The sequence below is a fragment of the Cibotium barometz genome, chromosome 26, assembly GCF_041138505.1.
Source record: "Cibotium barometz isolate CiBa-2024 chromosome 26, ASM4113850v1, whole genome shotgun sequence".
In the NCBI taxonomy this organism is placed as follows: Eukaryota; Viridiplantae; Streptophyta; class Polypodiopsida; order Cyatheales; family Cibotiaceae; genus Cibotium; species Cibotium barometz.
In genome coordinates, this window is record NC_141071.1 from 35,426,022 (window position 1) to 35,443,483 (window position 17,462).

General features: G+C 37.8%; 1 protein-coding gene across 1 annotated transcript; it reads right to left on the minus strand.

The window, feature by feature from the left end:
- Nucleotides 1-4,093: 4,093 nt before the first annotated feature.
- Nucleotides 4,094-4,660, minus strand: LOC147623903 (pterocarpan synthase 1-like). The gene has a single exon (XM_086820828.1). The coding sequence runs from the start codon at nucleotides 4,658-4,660 to the stop codon at nucleotides 4,094-4,096; it is 567 nt and encodes a 188-aa protein (XP_086676954.1).
- Between the last annotated feature and the right edge of the window lie 12,802 nt (nucleotides 4,661-17,462).

A 17,462-nucleotide genomic window follows, 5' to 3' on the forward strand; every position in this document is an offset into this window, starting at 1 on the left:
AGTGTTTTAAGCAAGGCTCACTTTTGGGGTTGTCTGCCCATGTGTGAAAGAGGCCTAGGGTTAGGGTTAGTGACATCTCTATAAAAGATATGTTAGTTAAAGAAAGGGGATGTTTTTGGCCATTCTCATAAGCTATTGAGTGAAGCTCTTGAGCTCTCAAGCTATGGCAACTCTCTAACTCTCTCTCTCTTTTGTACTCTAATGAGCATCAAGCTCCAATGAGAATAGCTCCACTTCATTCTCTTAATCTGTTTTAGCATCATTGAAGTAGATTAATCTATGATTAGTTGAATGCTTCTTTCTTTCTCTCTATGTGCGCTGCATGCTTGTAGTGGTGTTATGTGTAGTCTCCATTGATGCAAGCTCTTGCCCACTTCATTGGCAATGAGTTACTCATGGTGGATAGACTCTCTCTATGTGTGAATGTTACATTCTATGCTTGCTTAAGCTTGTGGGTTAGTAGATGCACACTTATAGATTTGCTGGCACTAGGGAAAGCTAAGATTTAATCAATGTTTGAATGGGATTAAGAGATTGCTATGCATTGCTTGTTCTCTTGATTAGTGTAGCGGGATTAAGGGATTGAGAGATTGATCGAGGTGTTGAATGGTTGAATCATCAAGTGGTGGTTCGTGTATGTGAGATCTCCCGCAAGGGATAAGCCTTCATGCACTAATCGGGTCGAGTCCTCAGATTGACATTGTGTTTCTCAACACATTTGTTGATCGGTAGTACTCTATGAGCACTATATTACATGGTAGAGAGAACCGCTCTACAAATATAGAGTTTGAGAGGTAGAACATTGATGTTAGAACGATTAAAGGCTATTTAGTTTTGACATTTGAGAAACTCACCCGAAGGTATATATCTTATGAAGGCCAATTTGGTGTTAGTTCAAAACACCTTACTAAGTTTTCGAACCTATGTTGATTATAATGGCCTTACTCATGAGCATGTATTTAAATTTGTTCCAGTTCTAAAATTAGCTAAAAGAAAGAAGAAATGGGTAAGAGCTTCAAGTGATTCTGAAGAGGAGGATGCAGGTCTTGATTTCAATGTATTATCTATGGATGTTGGAAATGCAAGTGGTTCCCTTGTTGAATGCATTTGTGTTGTTGGAAGAACATTTGCGCAAGATATTTTGGATGCTTTGAATAAAAAGTATCTTGATCTTGGAGTTTTTAATTTGATCAAGCTATTCAATCCATCTGCTTATCTGTTAGGTGCAATTGAAAGGGAGAAAAAGATTGAAGAATGGTTAGAGAGGCTTATTGGCAAGCTTAATGTTGATGATTCAACAATTGACATTAGGGAATATCTTGGTGAGAACGAGAGGATTTAATTGGCATGTTATATAGAGTTGCTAGGGGTAGAGGTATGCATGATGCTTGGGTAACACAAAGGCTTGGTGAGAACACTTCCACGATTTATGCATTTATGGCAAGCAAGCATAGTCGTTCTACCACGTACAACATCATGTGAGCGAGGTTTCTCTCGATAGAATACCATAAAGAATAATTTGCAAAGTAGCTTGTGTTCGAAGACCCTTGATGCATTGATGTTGTTATCACTTATTGCAAGTGATGCATCTTTGGTTTGTTGGAAATACGTTTTTTTTTAATACTTGGTTACAAGCCAAGAATAGGAGGGCAAATGCCACTAGAGTGATATTTGTTCTCTAAATTCACATTATTGTACATATGTTTGGGTCCATTTTGGCAAGTTAGACACATAGGACAAATGGTTGGGTAGCATATGGGCATCCATGATGGTTGGGTAGCATATGGGCATCCATGATGGTTGGACGATAGCATCTAAGCAATTTGGATTATATATAATCTTATACTTAAAAAAAAACTTTTCATTTTGATGTATTACATGTCTACTCAGGCTCCACTTACAATCTATATTCTATGTAATTTGTATTTAAAAAAAGAAGCTTTTCATTTTTTTGTATTACATGTCTACTCAAGATCCACTTGCAACATGGTGACATAGAAGCTCTTGTAATTACCCACTGGCGTGCATAGCTTCTTTGGCAAAGCTACACATCATGTTGTTTGAGCTCTAAATGCAGAGCTAGCATGTGAAATCATCATCTACCTCATGTATTTGAAAATTTAAAGCATTTGGGATTAATATATGGTCTTTAACTATTTCCATTATTTGTAGGTGCTCACACCAATTGGAAACTTTTGCATATGCTCTATTGGCATTGGGATGGCAGAAGAGATTACAGTCATGTATTCCATACAAGACTAAACATATAGATATCTTGCTAATGCTTCTCATTGGTGGAATCCCTATTGGTTTCTCGTCTCATAGACTCTGCGCGGCGGGTAGGTGATGTGGGCATGTTTATCGATCATTTCTAGGTGTAATGAAATGAAATGTTACTTGAATTATTCTGTAGCATCGCAATCAAGAAGTTGTTCTTAGAGGTTAATACTTTGGGATATGTGAAGTGATGGTATTGTGGATTTGCCATGCTCTAGGGTGCCATAACCAAAAGAATGACTACCATCGAAGAGATGTCTAGAATGGACATTTTGTGCAATGATAAAACTGGCACTTTGACATTAAACAAACTCACAGTTGACAAAAAAATCAAGGTGATCCATTGTGCCATATTAAACTTAGGCTTCAGTTTCTGAAAATAGATGCTTTTTGGCACGTTTTAGGTGTTGAGAAGGACAATGTGGTCTTGATGGAAGCCCTAAGTGGCAGATAAAGCAAGCTGCCAGATTCAACCTAGGCTCCAATTTTCGAGAATAGTTACTTTTTTATAGCTGTTTACTAGAGGTGTTGAGAAGGAAAATATCGTCTTGATGGCTACTAGGGGCACTTCTCTCGAACTGAAAACCAAGATGCAATCGATGCAGCTATAGTGGGAATGTTACTTGATCCTAACGAGGTGGCTTTGGGGTCTTGCCTTGTACTTCATGTGACCAAAGTATCAATGTGTCATGGAGCTTACCTGTGAAGCACCATTTCTTGCCTTCTAATCCTATTGACAAGAGAATGGCTCTCACTTACTTCGATTTCGAAGGAAAGATGCCCAAGGTACCCATGAATCTTGGATAATAGCATTCAAGCAATCTGTATTATATCTAATTTTGTACTTAAAAAAAGGAAGCTTGTCGTTTTGATGAATTACATGCTAGTTGAATGGTATGAATTCGGAGTTTCATGTCATATGAAAAGTAGCTTGAAAAACTGCTTGTCACTTGAAATTTTAAGAAACTCATCAAATTTTGGCCCTGATTGCATGCACATGACTCGAGCATGACTCATGAGTGATTATGTACTCTCTTCTTTTTTTCTATTTTAGAGGAACCATAATTGTTCTCTTACGCGTGTGATAGCATTGTACTAGCAGAGATTGAACTAACACTAATTTCCTAATATGCAAGGCAAAAAATACGAACATCTTACTCCAATAGGCCGTTCTTCTACACGTGTAATATCACAAATTGAACTAACACTAATTTCCTCACATGCAAAAAGTACGAACAAATACTTGAAAAAAATGCTTTTTTCAACCCTTTATAAAATCAAAGGCTTAACTAGGATGTAAACTTAAAAAATACTAGAAATTGTACAAATGTAGAGATTTATAAGTGAAATGTATAAATTTCAAAGGTGAAATTCCAACCACGATTTCAAAACTTCAGCAGAGAAAATTACACTACAAACCAGGTTATGTGAGGGCACTACAAACCGGGTTATCTGAGAGCACTGATACGAACATCTTATCACCTAAACCGTTGAATCAAGCTCTTCGCCTTTCCGTTGAAGCGTGCTGCTTCAAAAAAAGCATGGCTCGTATCGACAGTCCTTCATACGCTACGTTACTGCTTAAATACTCACACATTAGAGGCACAAAACCTGCTGTTATAATCAAACCCGGCAAATTAACGCAAGCATGATAGGCCGCATACAGTGACAAATTAACACTAATTAACGTTGTACATGCACTATTGCTAATAACCGCGACAACCTTGTTATTAGATTGATGTAGTGCCACAAAAGTCGCTCTTTGTTCGAGAAGAAACACCACACCACAGTGCAGGTGCCCAGTGGAGCATATCAGCTAATAAGGAGGCCAGAAGACGTCGACATCCAAGCGTAGCGTCTGATTGAAGGTTGTGATGTCCACGGGCACAACGGTAACGGTGCCTTGAGCAAAGAGAAAGCTGCCGGTGCCGCCCACAATGGCCGTGGGAGTGGGTGCCGCGCCAAATGAGAACAGGCCCATCAGGGCGAGGGAGCCCTGCAGGCCCATAGTTGAGCCCAGGTTGAGACTAAGGGTGAAGGAGCCAAAATAGACGAAACCCTCGGAGGAAGTGGAGACGGAGGTGCCCGTGAGGGTGCCCACGAGCGGAGAGGTGAGCTCAGGGCCGGTTGTGATGGGGTCATTGGCCAGGAAGATGCTGCCCAATGGGGCGGTCGTGGTGGTGAGGGCGCCCGACCCCACGCCTGGAACGATTTCAATGTCCGTCACGTTTGCTAAGTCGTGAAAGAAGACATGGAACTTCTTGTGCCTGTGCAGGCGACGGCCCAATTGCCCAGGGTGGTGATGATCATGAGCAGCTGCGGCGCTGCATATCATCACGAGAACGACTAGCTTGCAGAAGGCCAGCCCTAAACCATTAGCCATTCTCGATATGCGAATTAGCCAATCAACCCTTGGCTTGATTTATAGAATTTCAGCGGGATTTTTTGATTAAATAAATGGTAAGCATATTCCAATTTTCTTTACAAAAAGCTTGGCCCACGCTCTGGGGCCAGAAGTCCCTTTTCTTTTTGTACCTCCCTCATTAATGACAGGTCATTGACCAGGTTCACGGAATTCTTAGGCACCTACCAATCTTAGAGAAAAACTCTTTTCCCAGCAAGTGAGAAAAAAGACAAGTCGGAGTACAATCGGTTTCTCCCTATTCAAAATCACATTATTAACTGGTTTTTAAGTTACGAAAACTTAAAAGTTTGATCGGTTTTGTAAAGATGAGAGTAAATTCAATCAGCTTTTTTGAATTTTAGCTGGTGCAAAATACATTCAAAATACACTAGCATCTTCAAGGCTTTTGTGCCAGGCAATAACATCAAACCGAACCAAGAAGAGGCCACACCATGGGGTTATAGCACAAAGCTCATCACATAAGCGAGTCAGAGCATAAGCTTGAGTCATCATCCCCGGAGCCATACACTGATGCACCACAAGCACATGCTATATGTACAATCATGCTTATATGCAACACACACACATCACTTGCATACACACTCTTGATTATCTTTACTATATCGTCAACTATATCATACACTTCTTACTACTATTCCAACGAGTGCACAACATTGAGCGGAGCCGAGTGGATCAAGGCGAAATACATCGGCCTCATCCACTCAATTTTGGGCTCGCCAAAAACTTCTGACAATGGCGAGAATATAGAAATTAAGAAGTAGAGAAGTGGTACCATAGTTGCTTTTTGACAAGCACGTCACATCTGTTTTGTACCATAATACTTGCAAAATTTTAAAGTGCCCGCATCAAAAGTTACACTAAAATTTTAAAGTGCCCACATCAAAAGTTACACTAAAGTGCCCGCATCAAAAGTTACACTAAAATTTAAAAAAACTTGCTATATTTCACCATACCTATCAGTTTTGAAGGGCAAGGGTGCCCACCAAAAATCGAACTTGCCCCCGACCTTATGCTCAAGTCTTAAGCATGTGCGTTTGTGTGGGCGATATGGCCACTAGGCTTATGCCCTCCCCTTTGAAGTTTTCCCTTCCCCCCCACTACTACTACAGCTTTAAACTGATAATTATCTATTTACCGAGGTAAAACTATCTTTATCGCTTAAACTACTACTACAGCTAGGAGTTCTACCATCATTGAATGTGCGTCATGATACATTTAACATGATCACTAAAAACAAGGTCTTGACGATTCATAATATTAAAAACATTGATGTTATTAAAGGAGGAGTACTAAAGGATGATTTGATCTATCGATCTACCGCATCCATACCTCATAGCTTTGACAAAAGAAACTTTAGCTCAACCAATCTCCACACTCTTCCATAAGGCAAGACCAATAAAGGCAAAGTAGCTACTTATTTGACTAAATTATGGTGATACTTTGATTGATAATGACTATTTTGTACAATATCTCTAATGAGGATTTCACTTCATTTTAGTGGGATAAAAAAGCAAAAAAATTGAAAGATGAAAGGACAATAAACTCTAAATATTTCCATTTTTTTAATAAATTGAAGGTCTTAAAAACGAACTATTTTCAAAACTATATTGCATTTTTTATTTGCATTTTTTATTCTTGAATTTTTGTGAGGAGTAGACTTGGAGCAACCGCAACCACAAGGACATGCTAATGAGCAAGGAGGAGACACGGGCGGTGGCAGAAGTTAACCCGTGTTTGGAAAATGCAAGCTTTAGTAGTACAGATAGATCTGGCCAAAAACCTGTCAAATAATATATTGATAGATTTGGGAGATGTTATTTTTACTCAAGACATCAAATAAAAACCTCCCTAATGCATGCTTCAAAACCATAAGGTCCACAATTTCCCTAATGCATACCCTTCGTAAGACGCTCAAGAAACACAATATAAAGGGAAACTATTAGGTCCAAGCGATATGGATAGTTTTACCTAGGTAAATAGAAGAACTAAGGGAAGTAAACCTCCCTCTCTCAAGGTGCTAACAAATTTTCACCACTTTTGGTGGAATTACGTGCGACCCCTCCCCTTTAGCTGCAAAAAAAGAGGATGAAGAAGAAGAGTTTGTGAAGAGCTCCCACTCACCCTTTGGTTTTAGCAAAGATTTTTAGAAGGAGAAGAAAGAGATAGATTTTCCAAAAGAGGATTCCCCTATAGCAGAAGCCCAAGTTAGTCAAACTGAAGAAGAGACTCTTCCAAGACAAATAACCTTTGCATATGAAGCAAAAGTTTTGAGACCCCTCTGCCCCCTCCGCGCACCGGATTCCCGGTTGCTAGGAGAGCGGAAGTAGCTTCCTCTTGCATGGGGAAGGGTTTCCCACTCGAGGCTTCGCCCTCGAAACGGCCCGGACACAAGACTAATCTGGTGGTCATTCCGAAACCAAAACCGGAAAAATTTCCCTTGTCTGAAAAATGGGGACGATTCCACCTTTTTGATTTTCTTAATGAATTTTCTAATGGGTTCAAGAGATTAAACTATCTTTCACCTGATTGAACCAGATAAAAGGAAAACTATCACTAACTTTTTTTGAAGAAATCAACGCTTTTTGCTAACCGAAATCAGACGCAGCCGTTGATCTAATCATATGAGAAAATCAGACACAGCCGTTAATCTAATCATATGAGAAAATCAACGCTTTTTTCCTAACCAAAATTAGGCACAGCCGTTGATCTACTCATTTGAAAAATTCTTTAGGGTTTTATTTAACTACTCAAATTCTAAGCGTATTTCTATTATTTCATTTAATTATTAAAACTCCATTGATTCCAACCTAACCCCATCCGGCCCATGGGTTAGCCACCACCCAACCACTGGAATCGGTAGAACCAGACAATTACTCATCCACCCATAATTGAATGCCTTTCTTAACTTTTGCTTTCGAATAATACAGATACGCACTTACTCCTCTTTAAAACTTTAACATATAAAATAATCCATTGACAACGTTACAGATATCATAACTCAAAATTTCCATCCAGTCCCTTGTTTCTCAAAAAGCAGTATCACTCTCTGGACTCTCCGTTGAGACCCTCTGGAGAGCAACGAGATCCAGTAACAGATTAAAATAATCATTTCGTTCATCATACATATCTTTAATGACATACGCATGGGTGTCCTAGGCACCGCGAGCTCGTGCATCGCGTGGTGTTAGAATCCTCCGGGATCCTCCTTAGGTGTCTTGGCACTTCACTCAAGGACCGCTTCGTCGACCCTCGCCCATCGTATCGGAAGCACACCATTTTTCAACCATACCGAGGCTTGTCAAGACCTGGGCAGGCTTTGCCACGTGAGCCGTCCTTTGAACACTCCTTGCCAGCTGTTGCTTCCTCCAACATTCTGACGTAAGACAGTCCTTTAAGAAAACAGGGTTTCTATGCAAGTTTTCAGTTTGACTTTCTTTTGAATACAAGGAGTATTTCTTGAAACAGTATCCCCAAATCTTCTTGAATGGAATTTTGAATTTCATACCAGAATTTCTCGAATTCTGTAACCTTGATCCACAGATCAATTCGAAGAGTCTCAAACTTAGTGTTAGATTTGGCGGGGGTTTTGAGTGTAATTTTTCTAAACTAGTCACATTTTCTTTCCTCGAAACTGACAAAAGAGTTTGGTCTTGGTCATAAACTGATTCAAGGTTCGAGTCGGATAAGATTTTTCTTAAACTATCTTTTCTCGAAAAGGTTTGATAATTTAGTTACTATTTTATCAAATTTCTTTCTTTGAATATACACTTAACTGATTTCTCAATTAGTTACGAATTCCAATGAGGAATAAATTTGTCATTTATCTGAATATTTCGATCTTGATAGATTTCTTGATTTTTCTTTTTACAATTCGTGTGAATATAAAATGATAGAAATTTATCTCTTAGAGTATTTAATTATTCATTTATCAAATACTCATAGAATTTAAACATAGAATTTAAAAGAATTCTAATTTTGATATAAAAATTCTTTATGCAACTATTTATGCATAAAAATCAACTTCAATGGGAATAATTCTTTTATATATATAAAAATTCTTTTATGCATAAAATCAATTTTAATAGGAATAAAACTTTTAAAATAAAAAGAATTTCTTTAAGAATAACACTTTTATAATAAAAAAATTTCCAATATGCATCTTTCTATGCATAAAAATCAAATTTAATGAGAATAACACTTTTATAATTAAAAAACTCCTTTATGCATCTTTCTATGCATAAAAATCAAATTTAATGAGAATAACACTTTTATAATTAAAAACAATTCCTTTATGCATCTTTCTATGCATAAAAATCAAATTTAATGAGAATAACACTTTTATATTAAAAAAAGTTCCTTTATGCATCTTTTATGCATAAAAATCAAATTTAACGAGAATGACACTTTTATAATAAAAAGAAATCCTTTATGCACCTTTCTATGCACAAAAAATAAATTTAATGAAAATAACACTTTTATAATTAAAAAATTACCTTTATGCATCTTTCTATGCATAAAAATCAAATTTAATGAGAATAACACTTTTATAATTAGAAAAAAATCCTTTATGCATCTTTCTATGCATAAAAATCAAATTTAATGAGAATAACATTTTTATAATAAAAAAATTCCTTTATGCATCTTTCTATGCATAAAAATAAAATTTAATTAGAATAACACTTATATAATAAAAAAATATCTTTATGCGTCTTTCTATGCATAAAAATCAAATTTAATAAATAATATCAGTGATATCCATGCATATTCATAGGTGAATATGTACATGGAGTAATTAGAATATTTTTTTTAGATGCAAAAATGGTGGGAATTACTCTTTTAGAATAACATAAAAATAAACTTTCTTTTCCACAAAATTCCTTTGTATGGCTGACAATTTCTCATTTTTATCATTCTTTATTTGACTTCAATTAACCCAAATTAGATCTATAGAACTCTAATCTACACAATGTTTTTTTAAATTCAAGAGAGTAAACAATAAGAAGAGTTTACTTAATCCCTTAGTTAATCTTTCTAGGATTAAGGGGGATTGAGGGTTCTACTCTTGTTTGAAGCAAGAGTGGCCACTAATTCACTTTAGAGAGGATTAGGCCAAAAACAATTGAATTATTAAGAAATTCAATGTAGATGCCTCAGGACAGGAGCAGAGTAATAGTGCATAAACACTGTTTGGTTAATTTTTGACCATTTTTGGGTCAGTTTAGCTTACTTTTTGGATCTACTTTGGAAATAGGAGAGAGGAGAGATGAAATATCTCATTTTATTAATCTAAAATTGGGGGTAATGATGAGAAAAAAGGTGCCTACTTCATGAGGGGAGATCCCCACTCTGAGGTGTCAAAATTTAATTTTTTTACTCTTTTCTTCGGTTATTAGTCCACTCTTCATCTTATGTGAGCATTTACTCATTTTTGGGGGGTTCTTCTTTTATTCTTCAATTTATCTCCTCCCTACATTTCGATTAATCTTATTGGTCCATAGGAACCTTAATCCAAAATTTTCAAAAAATCTCGAGCCTTAGGCTAAGGTCTTTTGTGCACATTATAATTTATTTCTAATGCACCTTAGGAATTTCTTTCTAAACTTCTGTTTCGAGGGAACTTATTTTAATAAGAAGGGATATTTTTCCATCCAAAGATATCTAAAAACTAAATTATCTCTCTCTAGAATATTTTCTCTCTCTAGGCCAAAACAGGTAGAAACAAGATCTTTTATTATTCTGAAAAGGGAATTGATTACAGAGAAAGAAATTGGACATCCCGAGGGGCTGGGGAGGAATCTTACATTATCTCCCACTTGAAAAACGTGAGATGTCCTCATCTTGCAAACTGGGGGTAATCCTACATCAGTTTGGCTTCTTTCTGCCAGATGGCGTCTTCAAAAGGAGAGAACTTCCATTTGACTAATAATTCTCTCAGAATTTTGTTCCAGAGAGTTTTCTCTCGAACATCAAGGATTTCTTCAGGTTGGAGTTCCATTCGCCCTTGGGTTGAAGAAGTTAAGAGTTCATCATTAAGCATATGATTCGGCTCGGTACATACTTCTGAAGTAGGCTGACATGAAATACATTATGTACTTTGAGATGAGGAGGGACAAGAAGTTCAAAGGCTAAGACACCTACTTTCTTTGTAATAAGATATGGTCCACAGTATCTGGGGGATAACTTCTTCTACTTCCCAAGAGATGGAGAGCTTGTTTTGAGGCGTACTCGAATGAAGACCATATCTGCTTCTTTGAATTTTCTGTCTGACCTCTTCTTATCTACATATTGCTTCTCTCTATGCTGGGCATAGAGAGAAGCAATATGTTGACCTCTTCTTATCTACATATTGCTTCTCTCTATGCTGGGCAGCTTTTATATCCTTACGGATTGATTGTATATGCTGCTCCATGTTGTCAAGCATCTATCTGGACATCTCGACCCTAATTAATGGGTTAGACCAAGTTAATGGTGTTAGGTAGTCTTGTCCATACAGAGCTTTGAAAAGGGCTCATCCCGATACTTCGGTGATAAGAAGCATTGTAGGCAAATTCGACTAGGTGCAGATAGCTTAGCCACTTCTTGGGTTCCCTGCCACCACAGCATGACCGAAGTATATCTTCGATTACTTGGTTCACTCTTTCAATTTGACCATCAGTCTCAGGGTGGTAAGCTGTGCTGAGATCCAAGAAAGTTCCTACTACTTCGAAGAATGCAATCCAGAATCTTGACGTGAACTTGGGATCTTGATCACTTACTATTCTCCTGGGTAGGCCATGCAATCTGAAGATTTCCTTAAGGAACACTCTGGCCACATTCACTGCAATGTAGGCTTCTTTTACTGGAATCAGATGGGCAACTTTGGTTAGTCTATGAACTACCATGAAGATGGAGTTCTAACCTGATTGCACTGAAGGTAGTCCAGTAATAAAATCCATAGTGATACATTCCCATTTCATGTGGGGGATGTCTAATGGATGTAACTTCCTAGGCATTTTTACTCTCTTTGCTTTGACTTTCTGACATATCAGGCATTGACGTACATGATTAAGTACATCCTTTTTTAGTCCACGCCAAAAGAAGCTTTTCTTTACAAACATGTAGGTCTTGATGAATCCTGTTTGTCTTGCTATAAGGCTATCATGGGCTTCATTTAGAATTTGACCCTTAGTTCTCTCATCATTGGGAATGCGTAGCTTGCTATTATAATACATAATTCCTTCATCCAGGCTGTACCCTTAAACTCGGTTCAACTCATCTTGAGGAGTTTTGCTTTCCTGCATAAGTAGGGTAGCAATAGGGCCAAAGAATCTATCCTGCATGATCTTCTCTCTTGCTTCATTAATCAATGGATTTGACACCATTGTGATTGCAAGTAAGGAGGCTTTTTTGCTGAGGGCATCTGCTACTACATTTTCTTTGCCTGGGCGGTACTTGATTTCAAAATCAAATTCTTGCAAGGTCTGCATCCACCTTCTTTGGCACATGTTAAGATCCTTCTGAGTGAAGATCCACTTTAAGCTCTGATGATCTGTCATCAAAGTGAATCTTTGACCTAGTAGGTAATGTCTCCACAACTTCAGGGCATAGACTATTGAAAGTAGCTCCAGGTCATGGACAGCATAATTTCTCTCATGCATTCTGAGTTTTCGGGATTCATAGGCCACTGCATGACCTTCCTGCATGAGCGCACCTCCCAAAACAAAACCACTCGCATCAGTTACTACCTCAAAGGGTAGAGAGAAATTTGGTAACTTTAGAATGGGATTGGTTACCAAGGCGGCCTTCAGCTTATCAAAAGTGCTCTGACACTTGGCAGATCATTGAAACAGGGTATTCTTCTTGAGAAGATTAGTCAAGGGGGAAGCTATGAGAGCATACTTAGGTATAAAAATTCTATACCAACCAGTTAATCCCAAGAATCCTCTGACTTCTTTCACTATCTTTGGTTCAGGCCAATCTATGACTACTTGAACTTTTGCAAAATCTGGAGAAATTCCGTCTTTGGATATACCAGAAAGCCCAAGTATTCAACATGGTCGACATAGAAAGTGCATTTGCTCCTTTTTCCAAAGAGTTGGTGCTTCCTTAGAATCTCGAACTTTACGGACGTGAGCTTCATGGTCAGCTGTATTCCTTGAGTAAATCAGAATCAAAGAAAACAAGAACAAAATCATCCAAGTATTCTCTGAGAATGTCTTGCATTAGGCGATTGAATGTAGCTCGGGGACATCTGTCAATCCAAACGGCATGATAGTAAATTCATAGTGCCCATAGCAAGTATTGATCGCTGTCTTCAAGATATCTTGATCATTAATCCTGATCTGGTATCCTTGATTTTGGATCTATCTTTGTGAAGATCTGGGCTTCATTTAGTGTGTCCAGAAGCTCATCAATTTCGGGGATAGGATACTTTTTCTTAACTGTCAGCTGATTAAGACCTCTATAATCCACACAGAGTCTTAACGTTCCATCCTTCTTTTTCTGAAAGAGAACTAGCGCTCCCCAAGGTGAAACAGTGGGTCTTACAAACCCTTGTTCTAACAGTCGCCTAAGCTGTTCCTTGAGTTTGATGGCTTCAGGGACGGGCATTTTAAATGTGCGTTGGGCTACTGGCTGAGCTCCAGGGGTTAATTCGATCTACATCCCGAATCAGAGGCATCTAAGTAAGCTCTGCTAGGAATACATCATCATACTCACTCAACCATTCTGGTTCTTTAACCTTTAACTTTGTGTCTACCGGATTCATTTTGACAATATAAATGAGTTGCTTCTTTCTATGTCCTTTCAGTAACCTAGAAGCTTTTACTAATTATAGATATGAGGATCCATAAATTCTAGTTCCTTGAACTTTGTTCCCGTGAAGGTCACGGAAGGAAATGGTTCCATTGTGATAGTGAATGTCAGCTTGATTTTTGTGGAGCCAATCCATTCCAAGGATTCCGTCAAAAATTCCCAAAGGTAAGACTCGAAACTGGCAATCAGTTACATTCCCATCTATATTAAACTAAATAAGATTTGTCCCATGGTGAGTGAAAAGAATCTTCCCACTGGCCAATTCAACTTGCATAGATTTCCCTAATTTTTGTTCTAAGACTAGCTTTTACGCAAGCATCCTGGGGAAATAGCACTGCTTGAATCAATCAAAAGCTTGAATAACTTACCCTTATACTTAGCTGGAGTATGAATGACAGAGAATTGACAATTTGGCCCTTGGTTTTCAATTGCGGCATAAATCTGACCTCTTTCCTCTTCCACTACTTCTGTTATCGTAACTACTCTGGCTGCTGTAGATTGGGGCGACGGAACTCTCTCTCTTTGGTTACCCCAGTTATGGGAGGGAGTTCTTAGACTACTCTGAACAGAGGAAGATGGTTGAGCTGGAGTCCTCCTGGGATTGTCGTGATTTTGGCGAGACGGTGATTTGACTAATATGAAGGGGCTGGTCTCTGCACTCTGGGTCCTTGACTTGCCTGTCCTCTTGACATGGCAGGAGTCAGGCAGTCTTTAACTGGTGACCAGAACCCCTTACATCCAAAACACCTATTCTAACTTCTAAGCTCGTCCCTCTGAATCCTTGAAAAAGAGGTGGGGCTCTTGAGAAAGTGTTTTGAGGGAAGGGTCTTCCTTCACTTCTGAATCTCCCAGCATCTTGATTCTGATTAGGTCCTTGCTGCCTCTTTGGGGGTGGAAAGTTTGAAGCACTTCCCGGGGTTTGGAAACTTTTAAAGTTTGAGGGTGCAAGCTTTGGCGAGACCTAACAACAATCGCTTTGGCAATGTCCTTTGCCATTCTGACAGCTTCTACATGGAGTGTCTTTCAAATATTGTAATCTTTTGTTGAACTTTTCAAGTTGTTTTCTAAGGTGTGCATTCTCACTCTCCAAAGTGAAATTATTGATTTCTCGAACTGCCAAAATTTCATTCTTCTCTTTAATAGTGAAATGCATCTTACGAATAGTCTGCAAATGATCAATCTCTTGCTTTTGCTTTATCCTCATATGAAGCTTGCAAAGCTGTTGTGATCGATGCCAAGTAAAAATTCGTACCTTCAAGCATTTTTATTCTGGCATCTCTATCACTCAAATGTCTTTCAATGATACTTTGACATTGGCCAAACAATCTTTTGCAATATCCAAGCAATCCATTTTCACCCTCACACAAAAACTTGAAGAAACTTGTCAACCCAAAGAATGATGGAGATTGAGAGGAGGTTGGATCTGGTGGGTAAATACTACCATCCAACCATAGGTCCATATTTTTCTTTCCTTCATTTCGAAGCTCAATAATGTGGGTTTTGCATGCTGGCCTAGATCAATTTCTCTTACAGTAAGAAGCATAATCGGCTTCTACTTGGAAGTGGATGTCCGCCTTTTTCTTCTTTTGTTTCACAGTTTTCATTGCATTGTTCTGTGCTTTAACAATACCAAAAAGCATCATGAACTCACACTTTAACCAAAAGAAACCAAAGATATTACACTTATCTCCCGTGAAGAAGATTGCTTCATTAAAACCAAAAGACAACATCACTAAATAATAGCTCCTTGTCCATCAAACAAACTTGTTGGTATCCTGGATGCACCAAAATGTACACAATACTTGTAAGCACAACCCTCACTTGAAAAAGGTAAGAAATGGGATTGTTATTCATGCACAAGCAGGTATGGCGCATGAAGAACAAATTCTTTTCCATCATTTTTCAAAACTTTTCCATCCTTTTCCATCCTTTTTCAAAACTAGCCCCCTCAGTCTCTCCTCAAACCTTGATGTATGATGAATCAATGTTCCTTGGAGGTAGGCAGGCACTCATGAGATGGAGAGAAAGATTGTGGCATGAGAAAGACGCGGGAGGCTATGAGCTTCCAAAATGGAAGGAATGTGAATGAGAAGAAGAGAAAATCAAAAACTTCCCGCTCAAAATAATTCGAATTTGGAGTGGTTGTGGTTGTGGTTGTGGAGTCGGGAAGACAATGAGGGAGACAATGCAAGATGATGGGTTGCAGGGACGAAGTTTGGTTCAAGTTTGGTAAGCAAAGTTGGCTTGGTTCCATTCAAAAGTGTAATGAAGAAAGAGAGTGGTGACTTTTTTCAATAAAATAAGGCACCATAGTGGGAATAAAAAACTATACTTAAGAGGCATTGTTTTGAATTAAAAAACACCCCACGTGTCAGTTAATGGAATAAAGAACTCAAAAATGATGCACCTACTATCCAATATTATATGTGGGTTTATTGGCTTGCTTTGTCCACATCACCATCCCAAGGATCTGTTACAAGGCCCCTTTTTGAGTCCAATTTTTTCCTAATGGCTCACATAAGATGAAGAGTTGACTGAGTACAAGGTTTATTAGTTAAAAATTATGACATATTACTAAAAAATGAGATATTTTGGAATAATGATGCATTTTTGAAATCTTGGTAAGGAGAGGGGGACTCTTGAGGTAGGCGCATTTTTCACATGTGTGGAAGGGTTTTTTTAATACAAAAAAATGTGATATTTTTATCTATCCTCTCTCCAGGATCAACCAAATCAAAAAGGGAGCCAAACTAGTCCAAATCTTGTCCAAATTGAGTCAAACTAAACCTGAAAAATTCTAGAACCCAGTTGGACTTAGTTAGTGGTCTCTCTCACCTATAAATAGACCCTCATTCTTTTGTAAAAAAATATTAGAGCTATACTATATCAGTATTATATTAAAACAATCATATTTTCTATTATCCCTTAAATTTCCCTCTCTCTTGGGAGCTTGGAGCTCTCTCTCTCTCTAAAACAACTCTTGGAGTTGCTCTTCTCCTCTTGGTGGACCAATTTATTAGTCAAGGGCTTCATTGCTAATAGACTATCAAGCCAAACTTGAGGGAAAATCAAATTTTATGGTTTTTTCCAATTTATCTCAATGACTTTCTTCTTCTCAACCCCTCTCAAGCTTGAGAAGCTTTCTAAATAATTGTTTTAATTCAAATCAAGCTTTCCTAAAAGTCTTAATGCTTAATTAAGAGAAAGTTAATCTTTATGCTTATTTGTAATGCTTTCTTTAAGTAAATCTCTCTCTCTAAAAGAATAGCCATCTTTATGGCTAAATCCCTTGAAAAAGGATGCTTCTCAATGATAGTCTCTTAATTCAGAGGTAAATTCTAGGCTTGATAAGCTAGACATTAAGAAAATAGTATTTTTATGATTTTGTGTTAACAAAATAATGGTTATTTCTTTTAGATTATTTGTAAGTAGTTGAAAACTACTTTGATTGGTCCTAAATGAGAAATAGATTATCCTATCAATTTGGGAAACTACTTGTTTGCCCCAATCATACAATCCTACATGAATATTAGTGTCAAGGTAAATAGGGATATTGTCCTTCCACACACCCCCTTTTTGTCAGACTGGCTAGATCCTCCCACAAGGTCAAGGAAGGATAGTTCCATACTGACCCCAAACTCTTTCGACTCCCCAAAGTAAAAGAAACAATTCAAAGTATCTAGGACCTTACCTTCATCTGCCATATCTCCCTAGCCACCAAGGCTTGGAAAAAGGTGGTGCTAGATACTCAAGTTTTTGATATAAATTATAATTTAAAAGAGAGGTTACCAAAATAAGGAGGGAGAGAAGAGCTAGGAAATATGATTGCTTAAAAGAGAGGTTACCAGAATAAGGATGGAGAGAAGAGCTAGGAAATACGATTGCTTAAAGTAAATTGAAGCAATGATTGGTAAAAGGTAGAATTGACCTGCAAGAAGAAAGGTTAATTGCTATAAAAGAAGACCTG

Coding starts and splice junctions, on each gene's coding strand:
- LOC147623903 (XM_086820828.1), bottom strand. CDS start 4,660: ATGGCTAATGGTTTAGGGCTGGCCTTCTGCAAGCTAGTCGTTCTCGTG.